The sequence below is a fragment of the Ipomoea triloba genome, chromosome 12 (assembly GCF_003576645.1).
Source record: "Ipomoea triloba cultivar NCNSP0323 chromosome 12, ASM357664v1".
Classification (NCBI taxonomy): Eukaryota; Viridiplantae; Streptophyta; class Magnoliopsida; order Solanales; family Convolvulaceae; genus Ipomoea; species Ipomoea triloba.
Window position 1 is genome coordinate 22,404,590 of NC_044927.1, and position 15,448 is coordinate 22,420,037.

The 15,448-nt window shown below is 36.7% G+C and overlaps 3 protein-coding genes across 3 annotated transcripts; 1 reads left to right on the forward strand and 2 right to left on the reverse strand.

The window, feature by feature from the left end:
- The first annotated feature begins 2,821 nt into the window (after positions 1-2,821).
- Positions 2,822-5,071, forward strand: LOC115999267 (aldehyde oxidase GLOX1-like). Its single transcript, XM_031239121.1, has 3 exons — positions 2,822-3,274; positions 3,389-3,546; positions 3,631-5,071. The coding sequence occupies exons 1-3, from the start codon at positions 2,861-2,863 to the stop codon at positions 4,793-4,795; spliced, it is 1,737 nt and encodes a 578-aa protein (XP_031094981.1). The 5' UTR covers positions 2,822-2,860; the 3' UTR covers positions 4,796-5,071.
- Positions 5,072-10,836: 5,765 nt separating this feature from the next.
- Positions 10,837-12,842, reverse strand: LOC115999531 (aldehyde oxidase GLOX1-like). Its single transcript, XM_031239377.1, has 2 exons — positions 12,791-12,842; positions 10,837-12,235 (listed from the first exon to the last, which is right to left on the reverse strand). Exons 1-2 carry the CDS (start codon positions 12,840-12,842, stop codon positions 11,061-11,063), a joined length of 1,227 nt encoding a protein of 408 aa, XP_031095237.1. The 3' UTR covers positions 10,837-11,060.
- On the reverse strand, positions 12,747-14,995 carry LOC115999266 (aldehyde oxidase GLOX1-like). Its single transcript, XM_031239120.1, has 3 exons — positions 14,534-14,995; positions 14,262-14,419; positions 12,747-14,177 (listed from the first exon to the last, which is right to left on the reverse strand). The coding sequence occupies exons 1-3, from the start codon at positions 14,942-14,944 to the stop codon at positions 12,971-12,973; spliced, it is 1,776 nt and encodes a 591-aa protein (XP_031094980.1). The 5' UTR covers positions 14,945-14,995; the 3' UTR covers positions 12,747-12,970.
- Between the last annotated feature and the right edge of the window lie 453 nt (positions 14,996-15,448).

The following is a 15,448-nucleotide window of genomic DNA, read 5'->3' on the forward strand; positions in this document are numbered from 1 at the left end:
TAATAATGTGAAATGATAATTTGTACATTTTAATTTATTCCTTGTAAAATGATAAGAACGCATTTTCAAATTTATCATCTTTGACTTTTTATTTTTTCATTTATGTACAAACTTTAATAACGGAATATTTCGTTAACTATTTATTATTATTAACTTACTCATTGTAAAATATTTTTTAAAACTTTTTAATAGTAATAATAATAATAATAATTGATAGACATTTTATTTTTATATTATTATAGTAATTAAATTAGTGTACACTAAATGGAACTCGTGTCTATTTTTTTTTTTCTATTCTTTTTTCAAATCGTTTTCTTCTTTGTATTAAGAATTAAAATATAATACTATTTACTTAATTTGATTTGTATCTTTAGTGTTGATTCTTTACAATATAGTAATTGTTATATACTTTCTCAAACATTTTCAGCCCAAAGAATCTAAGCTTCTACCACTAGGGTTTGAACCTATGCCCATCCATTTGGAATGGTAACCGGATGCCATCATACTACATGCATGGTAGTTGGCTATACATTAGATTTCTTAGCTTACACTAGACTAATTTTTAAGTCTTTAGAACTCATGTTCAAGAATCACTTTGTCATTCTTGAAATCTCTTGAAGAATTATGTCTTGAAGATGAAAACCCCCAGTAAACTTTTATGTATACCAAATAATCATAATACTGAGGATGCAGAATGACCAGATCTGAATATCTTTGGGAAATGACTAGAATATGGTTGACTTAGATAATAATGACATAAACTTTTACAAATATGGGATAATTTTATTTTTTTTATAAAAATATTATATTTGTCGTCAATACAATTCCTTGTACAATTGTACTTGTTATATGATAATTTGGATCCAAAGCTAGGCACCAGAAGTGCCTTAACAACTTAATTAATATATATGCAGGAGCAATTAATAAGGCATAATATAACTCAACTCGCTAGATAAATGTATTCTCTTTAGAACACGTACACCATTAAATGTTAACCATGTAGGTTACAAATGTGTGTTTGTACAAAAGAGAAATAAAAATAATGAGATGGTGTGATATAGAGCGAGTTCTGGAGCCCAAGCATTCACACAAAGACCCATAATTGATTTTAATCAAATACACTCTCCCACAATAGATGACATAAAGTTCCGCTACTTAACATCATTGTCTTGCGAGCAAATAATAAATTTAGATATTGTTGGACATCAGCCGAGTTGGCTGATTTCAGCCCATGCTCGATTCGAGACGTGGCACTATGGCTTACCATGCATAAAGGGATGTGGTTAAATGGTTAATGTCCACCTACTTATCACCTATTTGGAAAAGTCTCTAATTGATTTAAAATTCTCAAAATGAGGGGAGATGAAAATTGCAACATGTATATCATTGAATTACAAAGGTCTTTTTATGACTTGAAACGGTTAATGATTGACTAAGTATTTTCCTTCCTGAAGAAGGAATATGTAAATAATGTGTGTCATTATGTGATCATTAAAGAGTTGCTAATTGAGTTATTTATTTATTATCTCATTCTATGTTGATTGTATAAATAAAATTGAAATCCATAAAGAGCTTGATGACATATAATATTAGTTCATGCCTAAAGACAGAGTTTGAAAGAAAGACTTGAGAAACAAAGTATTGTATGGACTTGTAGTAGATCGACTAGAGTATCTCATTGAAGAAATGTTACACACGAATTAGCCTACATTGAAAAATATTTTTAAAATGTTTTATATGGATAAGTAGCATGCATGTACTTATCATACTAACGGTTGCCCGGTAATCTCTTGAAGCAGATCGATAAGGAACCGTTTAGACTCGAAAAGAATAATGAGAACATTCTGGGACTAAATATCCATTACTTCATTATCATTGGAGCACTACTTTAGAACCAAAAGTTTTATAATCGCAACATATATGATATTTACAATGAAATTGTTAGCAACATTCAATGTTCCTCCTATAATGAAATATAATATTGGAATAGTATTTAACATATAAATCCTCTTATATCTTCGAGATACAAGGGTTTTGGTCTTTATGTGAGAAACTAATATATAGTTTTGATGGCTTACTTGGGTTATATTTATTCTTTTGCATTATATTTCCCACCATTTTTTTTTTTTTTTACAATTTTGACTATATATTAGTAACTAAGTGATTCATCATACTTAAATTAATAAGTATCTCGGGTGTATGTCACTTCAATCAAGTTATATACATTTCATTTTATTTATAGATATTTAAATATATATATATATATATATATATATATATATATATATATATATATATATATATGATAGATACTAGTTTCGACTTAATTGGATTAATTAATATTAGTAACAAAATTACATAAAACTATTTTTGAAATCCCAGTAGTAGAGATATATATACCACAGTATATATTTTGTTATTGCATCATAAATTTCTTCAAATAAAAGAAATAATAGATTTGATATCAATTGAACAAATGGATAAAATAAATTAAATGAGCACATATACAAAATTAAGACAATGTTTTTTTTTTCATGTCATTGAATTAATTAACTTAACATTTTAATTTTTAAAAAAAAAAAAGAGAAGAAGAAGGAGGTGAGAAAATTGTATGGCCACCAGCTAGCTAGGTAGTTTGTGTAGCAAAAGAGTTATGGATATCCATAATTTAGGTAGTTTGTGTAGCAAAAGAGTTATGGATATCCATAATTGTAGGCATTTTAATCTCAGTTTTACGTACACTGCAAATACTGCATAACACCAAGTATATATATCTAAAGAGGCAGGACGAAGAAGATCAGAATAAAAACAATTAAGTCCATTGGAGAAGCCAAATAAAATTATAAAAAGAGTTTCTCCAATGGCGTCAATAATATCAATAACTACTACACTAGCTTATCTTCTTCTTCTTCTCCCACTATTATTCTTGGTTTCCACCGCCTATGCTGCTGAGAATTCATCCGCTGATGGAGATGTTTTTCTTCCATCAGCTGTGAAAGAGCCTTTAGCCGCTCCTGCCCAGAAACCAGATTTGGAGATGGATCCTTTAGCCTCCAAGTGGGAAATTGTAACTCAAAACGTGGGTGTTTCCGCCATGCACATGCAGTTGATGATAAACAACAAGGTTGTCTGGTTTGACACCACTAATCTTGGTCCCTCCGCACTTATGCAAAATCCTAGGTGGTGCAGAAAAGATCTCAAGGGACTTGATGACTGCTGGGCTCATGGCGTTACCTATGATCCCTACACCGCTAAAGTTGTCAAAACACTCGGGGTAAATATATGTCATATCTGATGTGTAATATACATGATTGCACTCAATACTGTACTGTGGGTATTTGATAAAAAATAAATTGTTAATGTGTAAATTGTATTTTTTTATGTTTAGCTGACCCTGAATCCATGGTGCTCATCGGGAGGGCTGTCGAGCACCGGAAAATTGATAAACACGGGAGGCTACGACAATGGTATTCGAGGAATTAGAATCGTGGATCCCTGCGATACCTGCGATTTCAGGGAAAATATTGGACTTGCTTCAAACAGATGGTAAGCATGCATTATATTGCAACACTACAGTGATGATGTTTTTTTCTATTTCTTAATTTACTAATTAAAATGTAAAACTGGAAGGTATGCTTCTCAACAAATGTTGGAAAATGGTGATATTATCGTGGTGGGAGGGAGAAGATCTCCCAACTATGAATTTATCGTGCCAGATCAGCTTAAATTCCCAAACAAACAATTTCCACTTCGGCTGCTCGTGGAAACCACCGACGGCCATCTGGAGAATAATTTGTATCCATTTGTGTACCTTCTCCCCGACGGCAACGTCTTCCTCTTCGCCAACGATCGCTCCATTATTTTCAACCCTAGAACCGGACGGACCATTCGGGAGCTCCCCAAGCTACCAGGGGGATCTCGGAACTACCCGGCGTCGGGGCAATCGGCGCTTCTTCCTCTCAAGCTAACGCCGAATACCAAAGCCAATGATTTTGTGAAGGCGGAGGTTATTGTTTGCGGCGGCAATACACACGAAGCCTTCAAGGTCACGGAGAGACCACCGAGACAATTCCCGCCGGCGTTGAAGGATTGCGGCAGGATTGTTGCGAATCAAGTAGGGGCACAGTGGGAAATTGACGAGATGCCGTCGAGGAGGGTTATGGGAGATATGTTGATTCTCCCCAACGGGGATCTCCTCCTTCTTAATGGCGCACAAACAGGGACCGCGGCGTGGGATGCGGCTGAGGAGCCGAATTTCACGCCGGTGCTTTATAGCCCTAATAAACCGAAAGGGAGTAGGTTTACTCAGTTGAAGCTTACAAGAATCGCCAGAATGTACCATTCATCTTCTGGGGTTATGCCCGATGGTAAGATCTTAGTCGCCGGAAGTAACACCCACGCTACCTACGATTTCAAAGCCAAATACCCAACCGACATGCGTGTCCAGAAATTCTCCCCACCCTACTTAGCTCCCGCACTGCAAAAGTTCCGCCCGGAGATTGTGGACATTACCCCAAAGCAATTGGTTTATGGACAGAATTTCAAGATTAATATCAGGCTAGATGTTCCTGCGGACATATCCGGTATTAAGGTTACCATGTATCCGCCGCCTTTCACCACTCACGGATTCTCTCAGGGTCAAAGGATGCTCATTTTGGGACTCACCTCTGTGGCCAACAAAACCATCTCTGCGGTGGCGCCGCCCTCTGGCAAGCTCGCACCACCAGGCTACTACTTGATCTTTGTTGTGCATCGTGGCGTACCTAGCAAGGGAATGTGGGTGCATATTAAATAGAATAGAATAGAATATGCCCGCACAGGTTGGGCTCGCTTGTTCAATAGGCAGTATTTGAGTGCATTTAGCCCTATACTGTTATCTACATCCTCTCACATGCTTTATAGTGGTGTCATTAGGAGCTTTCCTTAGGGTTGATCGAGAATTCAACCTTTTTGGGAGAAGTATAGAATAGAAGATTGGCATTGAATTTTTTTTTTTTTTACCTCAATACTTCTGTAATCTTGTACAGAGTACCATGTAATAATATATAGAGAACCAACACTTTTTCGTTAATCACTTATGCACTCAGTTCTTAAATTCTTTACATTAAGTTTTATCAAACTAAAACATTAAAATTTATAATAGTTGATTAATAATAATAATTATAATAAAAGTAATTTAATATTTTTTTAACTAATTTATTATAATAAACATAAATTAATAAATATAATAATTTTGTTATTTCCCGTGAAATTAAGTTGTACGTGTTTTTTTTCTTTTCTATACAAGTCATAAATTATGCTTAAAATTTATGAAAATATAGAGCAAAGGTGGGTAAGTTAAAGTGGAGAGCCAGAAGTATTAAAGGAATGGCCATAGGAATGGGCGCATCATGACATCGTAAGATGTCTCGCCCGAATGAATTAGTTGGTACTAGAAATGTTAGAAAAAGTGAACGAAAAGAGTAATAAGAAATGAAAAGGACAGAGACACTTCCCAACCAGAAAGCAAAGTTCCCACTGATGGTATACTTAGTGTAAGCGAGCTCTAAGATCACATCTTTGGAATAAAATCCAATAAAGTAGACAATATAGAGTAGGTAAGTTAACCATATTGAATGGATCGGAGTAGGTTTTTGTGAAATTTGGTCAAATTTGTTTTGGCCCTTAGACCACTTACTAACTTCGGCTTCCACCGCCGGCCTCCGGCTGGAGCTCTAATGGAGCTTTGAGTCGGCGGTTTTAGTCACACCTTCTACGTTTGCTTTGGCTCTTCTTCCGCCCCGACCACCGTCGGCAGCTCCCGCTTCCAACCACCGCCACAGATCTTCTTCTTCCGTTTTCTTTCCCTTTAAATAAAATAATAGTAGGTAGGTATTGAGGTTTGTGTTCGTACTCCCAACCCTACTTTGGCTTTACGACTTTTTATTTTCTCTATTATTGTGTTTTCCTCTCGTTACTTTCACGGGCTTTTTTCCTCTCGTTACTTTGCTTTTCATTATCATTAGCATAAATCATTTAGTTTGGTTTCGCAGTGTTGATCTTATCCTGGGCGAGCAAAAAAGTATGATGACGAAGACCCAGATCTTTGATGAAGCCTTAAACTCCTTGAAGGAACATAGCTTCCTAGTTATGAAACCCCAAGTTTTCTATAGCATAGTTAGAAAAGTTGTTCTATGTCTGACGGTAAGGAATGATTTACCATTTCATTGATCGTTGATGTAAACGTTTTATGTTATGAATTAATGGAATAGCTACATCTTCAAAAAAAAAAAGTTTTGGGGATCTCCACAAATTTTTAACAGAGCACACGAATGTTGCCTAATGTATCAGAGCACTTAAATGTTACCTAACAAATGCATGCATAGAGTTGATGAGCAATTATTGCCCATATTTGCATGCGATTCGGATTATGTGCCTAGCTAACTTCAATTAATAATTATTTGCATATATACTATTTTTTTTGTCAAACCACGAAGTGTCCTGAGTAAACCCTAACTGATGTAGGAGACATCTTTAAACTTGTACCAATGTACCATACTCAGACGACTAACCCCCCAATGGCTTCTTTATTTCTTCATGTTCAAAACAATAAGATTGTTTAGATTCAACGGGATCCAATCCCATCCATTTTTTTTTTTCAAAACTTGGACTTATATTGTATCATAACACGGATATCTAGTTAGTGAAATAGAGTCTAACGTGTGATTTCCGCCGAACATAAAGGAAAAGGTTCTTAAGGTTTGTGGAAACGTGATATATGGATATTTGAATTCTAGCAATTTGAAAATAGATCAGGATCGTCGGATGACTTAAAATTTAAAATGAAGTCGGCGGATCTATATGTAATATGTATATCGATACGGATAGTAGAATCGTATTGTATTAGGGGGTTCTTATTTTAGATCTAACCAAGTTGATGAATTACTCCTAAAGGTTCCCATCAAACTAGTGCTAGTTGATGAGAATGACTTCGGAAACAGCAAAGTTCAATTTTTCTGGGGTATTATCTAAATTCCAATAAAATATAATCGGATCAAGTATGAGTTGGCGATCAGAACATATATGGATAGAACTTCTACCAGGGTCTCGAAAAATAAGTAATTTCTGCTGGGCTTTTATCCTTTTTTTAGGTTCATTAGGATTCTTATTAGTTGGAATTTCCAGTTATCTTGGTAGAAATTTGATATCGTTTTTTCCATCTCAGCAAATCATTTTTTTCCCACAAGGGATAGTCATGTCGTTCTACGGAATTGCGGGTCTCTTTATTAGCTCCTATTTATGGTGTACTATTTCTTGGAATGTAGGTAGTGGTTATGATCTATTCGATAGAAGGGAAGGAATAGTGTGTATTTTTCGGTGGGGATTTCCTGGAAGAAATCGTCGCATATTCCTCCGATTCCTTATAAAGGATATTCGGTCTGTTAGAATAGAAGTAAAAGAGGGGATTTATGCTCGTCGTGTCCTTTATATGGACATCCGAGGCCAGAGGGCCATTCCTTTGACTCGTACTGATGAGAATTTGACTCCAGGAGAGATTGAAAAAAAAGCTGCTGAATTGGCCTATTTCTTGCGCGTACCAATTGAAGTATTTTGAAAATAAGGAACTAAAAAATAAAAAACGCAAGACTACTTTGGTTCTAACTGAACTTGATGTTTCATCAGAACAGTCATTTAACCAAAGCAAACGTATATGAAACAAACATAAAACGAAACTCCTTTTGTGGTCTTTTATGCGTACGCAAATTCACACAACTCAATAACTTCAATACCAAATCGAAATAATAGATTCATCTCAGATAGCAAACCCTTTCGTTTTCTTTTTTTAAGTTCAATATTTCTTGGAATTGATACTTTAGATTAGATCTAGCATATCTTGTCAATCATTTTTTTTTTGGCAGTTTATTTTTCTCCCTTCTTTTGTATTCTTTAAGGATCAACAATTGGATTTCTTACTAAGAATAAGAATGATAACGAGCCAATTTCTGTTTTACCAGTCATTTTTTATCATCACAATATCTTTTCCTCTCAAGTATTCTATTCCTGACTATGGGTCATCAGTGAAATTTTTTCGAAAGATTGGATATTTTGATAGAATTTGATAGAAAAGTAGTTCGTTCGTCTCAAAAAAAGATTCTTAGCCTATTTCTTTCTGTATTCTTTCTAGATTCAAAGACTCACCAAGAAAATAGATTCATACCCTCGATCAAACTCATGAAAAAATGGCAAAAAAGAAAGCATTCACTCCTCTTTTCTATCTTTCATTTCTAGTCTTTTTGCCCTGGTCTAATCCTGATTACGAATCAATAAACCTGAAGAGTGAATTCTTCCTTTCGTGAAATTAGAGAAACAAAATTTCTTCTTCTAGGGGTCGAAATTTGATAATTCCAATATTGATAATAGAGTTTTCTAGCTTTCTCTATCGCCCGAAAAACCATTTTAGCTAATCCTGCGATAATCTGTAAGAAACTCTTTATATATCTATTTGAATTATTCAATTAGAAGACAAGAACAAAATACAAATAAATGAAGAGAAATAATAAGGTTGATTATCATATAGACTCATGTAAAAAGATGAAAAAGCCCATTTATTTAGTTCTACATTCTTTGCACTTATTCTACCTATTTCGTTTCGATTCCAAATTCTAGAATTCTATTACTATATAATCTAAATAAGAAAATTCTCTACGAACTCATAAGAATTCAAATTCTTCATTCTAATTATTACTTAATTACAAGATATCTTTAATTTGATATTTCTATTTATTTTATAGAATAGATTTATATTATAGAATAGATTTCTAGAAAGAATAACAGATACAAATAGTAAATCGGGGTACCCTTCTATGATGAACCTTCCCTCTATTTTTGTACCATTAGTAGGCCTAGTATTTCCGGCAATTGCAATGGCTTCTTTATTTCTTCATGTTCAAAACAATAAGATTGTTTAGATTCAACGGGATCCAATCCCATCCATTTTTTTTTTCAAAACTTGGACTTATATTGTATCATAACACGGATATCTAGTTAGTGAAATAGAGTCTAACGTGTGATTTCCGCCGAACATAAAGGAAAAGGTTCTTAAGGTTTGTGGAAACGTGATATATGGATATTTGAATTCTAGCAATTTGAAAATAGATCAGGATCGCCGGATGAATTAAAATTTAAAATGAAGTCGGCGGATCTATATGTAATATGTATATCGATACGGATAGTAGAATCGTATTGTATTAGGGGGTTCTTATTTTAGATCTAACCAAGTTGATGAATTACTCCTAAAGGTTCCCATCAAACTAGTGCTAGTTGATGAGAATGACTTCGGAAACAGCAAAGTTCAATTTTTCTGGGGTATTATCTAAATTCCAATAAAATATAATCGGATCAAGTATGAGTTGGCGATCAGAACATATATGGATAGAACTTCTACCAGGGTCTCGAAAAATAAGTAATTTCTGCTGGGCTTTTATCCTTTTTTTAGGTTCATTAGGATTCTTATTAGTTGGAATTTCCAGTTATCTTGGTAGAAATTTGATATCGTTTTTTCCATCTCAGCAAATCATTTTTTTCCCACAAGGGATAGTCATGTCGTTCTACGGAATTGCGGGTCTCTTTATTAGCTCCTATTTATGGTGTACTATTTCTTGGAATGTAGGTAGTGGTTATGATCTATTCGATAGAAGGGAAGGAATAGTGTGTATTTTTCGGTGGGGATTTCCTGGAAGAAATCGTCGCATATTCCTCCGATTCCTTATAAAGGATATTCGGTCTGTTAGAATAGAAGTAAAAGAGGGGATTTATGCTCGTCGTGTCCTTTATATGGACATCCGAGGCCAGAGGGCCATTCCTTTGACTCGTACTGATGAGAATTTGACTCCAGGAGAGATTGAAAAAAAAGCTGCTGAATTGGCCTATTTCTTGCGCGTACCAATTGAAGTATTTTGAAAATAAGGAACTAAAAAATAAAAAACGCAAGACTACTTTGGTTCTAACTGAACTTGATGTTTCATCAGAACAGTCATTTAACCAAAGCAAACGTATATGAAACAAACGTATATGAAACAAACATAAAACGAAACTCCTTTTGTGGTCTTTTATGCGTACGCAAATTCACACAACTCAATAACTTCAATACCAAATCGAAATAATAGATTCATCTCAGATAGCAAACCCTTTCGTTTTCTTTTTTTAAGTTCAATATTTGTTGGAATGCATCGAACTGGCATAATCTATTAATCTACACAAATAAAAGTTAGGCATTGGTCCATGTATAATTTAATATCATTTTCCACATATATATATACATTAAAGTGCAATTAAAATGATACTTCCTTATCTATTTGTGGAGTCTCCTATAAGGTGAAAAGGCCAGAAATTAAGGTTTGAAAGAAGAGAGGAAGATAGAGAACGCATAGGGACTCCATTTTGGAGAACTAGAGTTGGTAACACAAACTCTTTCCCCCACCAACAATCATAAGTATATGTTTTCACAGAAAAAACAATCATAAGCATATAACATCTACCAGTATTCTATAGGAAATCACAAATACCATTTCATAAGAAACAAAATTAAACAATTGTATAATTTTGAGATGTTTCAAACCAGCAAAATCTCCAAACCTCTACTATACCTTCCTCAGGTCCCACGCACTCTTCAAATTCTTTAATTTAAAATTATTATATTTATCAATTTATGTATTTATTTATATTTATTTATTAAAATAAATTAGTTAAAAATTATTTATTTACTTTTTATGATTATTATTAATCAAGTATTATAAATTCTTAATTTTTTGAAGTTTTATAAAACATGTAAAAGAATTTAAGAACTGAGTGCGTAAGTACTTATCGAAAATGTTGATTCTCTATATATTATTATATGGTACTCTGTACAAGATTACAGATGTATGGGGTAAAAATAAAAACTTCAATGCCCATCTTCTATTCTATGCTTCTCACACCCCGACTCAATAGAACATGTGAGTGGATGTAAATCACGATAACACAATGACTCAGTCTTAAAAATATGAGCCCAACCCGTGCGGGCATCTTCTATTCCATGTATTCTATTTAATATGCACCCACATTCCCTTGCTGGGTACGCCACGATGCACAACAAAGATCAAGTAGTAGCCTGGTGGTGCGAGCTTGCCAGAGGGCGGCGCCACGGCAGAGATGGTCTTGTTGGCCACAGAGGTGAGTCCCAAAATGAGCATCCTTTGGCCCTGAGAGAATCCGTGAGTGGTGAAAGGCGGCGGATACATGGTAACCTTAATACCGGATATGTCCGCGGGAACATCTAGCCTGATATTAATCTTGAAATTCTGTCCATAAACCAATTGCTTTGGGGTAATGTCCAAAATCTCCGGGCGGAACTTTTGCAGTGCGGGGGCTAAGTACGGCGGCGAGAATTTCTGGACGCGCATGTCGGTTGGGTATTTGGCTCTGAAATCGTAGGTAGCGTGGGTGTTACTTCCTGCTACTAAGATCTTACCATCGGGCATAACCCCAGAAGAAGAATGGTACATTCTGGCGATTCTTGTAAGCTTCAACTGAGTAAACCTACTCCCTTTCGGTTTATTAGGGCTATAAAGCACCGGCGTGAAATTCGGCTCCTCAGCCGCGTCCCACGCCGCGGTCCCTGTTTGTGCGCCATTAAGAAGGAGGAGATCCCCGTTGGGGAGAATCAACATATCTCCCATAACCCTCCTCGACGGCATCTCGTCAATTTCCCACTGTGCCCCTACTTGATTCGCAACAATTCTGCCGCAATCCTTCAACGCCGGCGGGAATTGTCTCGGTGGTCTCTCCGTTACCTTGAAGGCTTCGTGTGTATTGCCGCCGCAAACCAAAACCTCCGCCTTCACAAAATCATTTGCTTTGGTATTCGGCGTGAGCTTGAGAGGAAGGAGCGCCGATTGCCCCGACGCCGGGTAGTTCCGGGATCCCCCTGGCAGCTTGGGGAGCTCCCGAATGGTCCGTCCGGTTCTAGGGTTGAAAATAATGGAGCGATCGTTGGCGAAGAGGAAGACGTTGCCGTCGGGGAGAAGGTATACAAATGGATACAAATTATTCTCCAGATGGCCGTCGGTGGTTTCCACGAGCAGCCGAAGCGGAAACTGTTTGTTCGGGAATTTAAGCTGATCTGGCACGATAAATTCATAGTTGGGAGATCTTCTCCCTCCCACCACGATAATATCACCATTTTCCAACATTTGTTGAGAAGCATNAATGATACTTCCTTATCTATTTGTGGAGTCTCCTATAAGGTGAAAAGGCCAGAAATTAAGGTTTGAAAGAAGAGAGGAAGATAGAGAACGCATAGGGACTCCATTTTGGAGAACTAGAGTTGGTAACACAAACTCTTTCCCCCACCAACAATCATAAGTATATGTTTTCACAGAAAAAACAATCATAAGCATATAACATCTACCAGTATTCTATAGGAAATCACAAATACCATTTCATAAGAAACAAAATTAAACAATTGTATAATTTTGAGATGTTTCAAACCAGCAAAATCTCCAAACCTCTACTATACCTTCCTCAGGTCCCACGCACTCTTCAAATTCTTTAATTTAAAATTATTATATTTATCAATTTATGTATTTATTTATATTTATTTATTAAAATAAATTAGTTAAAAATTATTTATTTACTTTTTATGATTATTATTAATCAAGTATTATAAATTCTTAATTTTTTGAAGTTTTATAAAACATGTAAAAGAATTTAAGAACTGAGTGCGTAAGTACTTATCGAAAATGTTGATTCTCTATATATTATTATATGGTACTCTGTACAAGATTACAGATGTATGGGGTAAAAATAAAAACTTCAATGCCCATCTTCTATTCTATGCTTCTCACACCCCGACTCAATAGAACATGTGAGTGGATGTAAATCACGATAACACAATGACTCAGTCTTAAAAATATGAGCCCAACCCGTGCGGGCATCTTCTATTCCATGTATTCTATTTAATATGCACCCACATTCCCTTGCTGGGTACGCCACGATGCACAACAAAGATCAAGTAGTAGCCTGGTGGTGCGAGCTTGCCAGAGGGCGGCGCCACGGCAGAGATGGTCTTGTTGGCCACAGAGGTGAGTCCCAAAATGAGCATCCTTTGGCCCTGAGAGAATCCGTGAGTGGTGAAAGGCGGCGGATACATGGTAACCTTAATACCGGATATGTCCGCGGGAACATCTAGCCTGATATTAATCTTGAAATTCTGTCCATAAACCAATTGCTTTGGGGTAATGTCCAAAATCTCCGGGCGGAACTTTTGCAGTGCGGGGGCTAAGTACGGCGGCGAGAATTTCTGGACGCGCATGTCGGTTGGGTATTTGGCTCTGAAATCGTAGGTAGCGTGGGTGTTACTTCCTGCTACTAAGATCTTACCATCGGGCATAACCCCAGAAGAAGAATGGTACATTCTGGCGATTCTTGTAAGCTTCAACTGAGTAAACCTACTCCCTTTCGGTTTATTAGGGCTATAAAGCACCGGCGTGAAATTCGGCTCCTCAGCCGCGTCCCACGCCGCGGTCCCTGTTTGTGCGCCATTAAGAAGGAGGAGATCCCCGTTGGGGAGAATCAACATATCTCCCATAACCCTCCTCGACGGCATCTCGTCAATTTCCCACTGTGCCCCTACTTGATTCGCAACAATTCTGCCGCAATCCTTCAACGCCGGCGGGAATTGTCTCGGTGGTCTCTCCGTTACCTTGAAGGCTTCGTGTGTATTGCCGCCGCAAACCAAAACCTCCGCCTTCACAAAATCATTTGCTTTGGTATTCGGCGTGAGCTTGAGAGGAAGGAGCGCCGATTGCCCCGACGCCGGGTAGTTCCGGGATCCCCCTGGCAGCTTGGGGAGCTCCCGAATGGTCCGTCCGGTTCTAGGGTTGAAAATAATGGAGCGATCGTTGGCGAAGAGGAAGACGTTGCCGTCGGGGAGAAGGTATACAAATGGATACAAATTATTCTCCAGATGGCCGTCGGTGGTTTCCACGAGCAGCCGAAGCGGAAACTGTTTGTTCGGGAATTTAAGCTGATCTGGCACGATAAATTCATAGTTGGGAGATCTTCTCCCTCCCACCACGATAATATCACCATTTTCCAACATTTGTTGAGAAGCCACCACGATAATATCACCATTTTCCAACATTTGTTGAGAAGCATACCTTCCAGTTTTACATTTTAATTAGTAAATTAAGAAATAGAAAAAAACATCATCACTGTAGTGTTGCAATATAATGCATGCTTACCATCTGTTTGAAGCAAGTCCAATATTTTCCCTGAAATCGCAGGTATCGCAGGGATCCACGATTCTAATTCCTCGAATACCATTGTCGTAGCCTCCCGTGTTTATCAATTTTCCGGTGCTCGACAGCCCTCCCGATGAGCACCATGGATTCAGGGTCAGCTAAACATAAAAAAATACAATTTACACATTAACAATTTATTTTTTATCAAATACCCACAGTACAGTATTGAGTGCAATCATGTATATTACACATCAGATATGACATATATTTACCCCGAGTGTTTTGACAACTTTAGCGGTGTAGGGATCATAGGTAACGCCATGAGCCCAGCAGTCATCAAGTCCCTTGAGATCTTTTCTGCACCACCTAGGATTTTGCATAAGTGCGGAGGGACCAAGATTAGTGGTGTCAAACCAGACAACCTTGTTGTTTATCATCAACTGCATGTGCATGGCGGAAACACCCACGTTTTGAGTTACAATTTCCCACTTGGAGGCTAAAGGATCCATCTCCAAATCTGGTTTCTGGGCAGGAGCGGCTAAAGGCTCTTTCACAGCTGATGGAAGAAAAACATCTCCATCAGCGGATGAATTCTCAGCAGCATAGGGGGTGGAAACCAAGAATAATAGTGGGAGAAGAAGATGAAGAAAAGCTAGTGTTGTTATTGATATTTTTGACACCATTGGAGAAACTCTTTTTATAATTTTATTTGGCTTCTCCAATGGACTTAATTAATTGCGTTTATTCTGATCTGATCTTCTTCGTCCTGCCTCTTTAGATATATATACTCTGTGTTATGCAGTATTAGAGGTGTACGTAAAACTGAGATTAAAATGCCTAAAATTATGGATATCCATAACTCTTTTGCTACACAAACTACCTAGCTAGCTGGTGGCCATACAATTTTCTCACCTCCTTCTTCTTCTCTTTTTTTTTTTAAAGTATTTTAATAAAAAGTTAACATATATTTGATCGCTGTACTTTAGCCATTTATCATGTCAAATTGCTAAAAAATTACAAAGAGCACCGATTTTCATTATGTTTTCAATACAAAATGCTAAACATAAAAGTGCTACGCTTAAAGCAACATTTTTTGACTTGGTAGTTTGGAAAAAAAAAACATTTCTCTTTTGTCAAAACCTTATTAGGGTGCGTTTAGTTCACATGTGAATTGGAATCGGGATGTG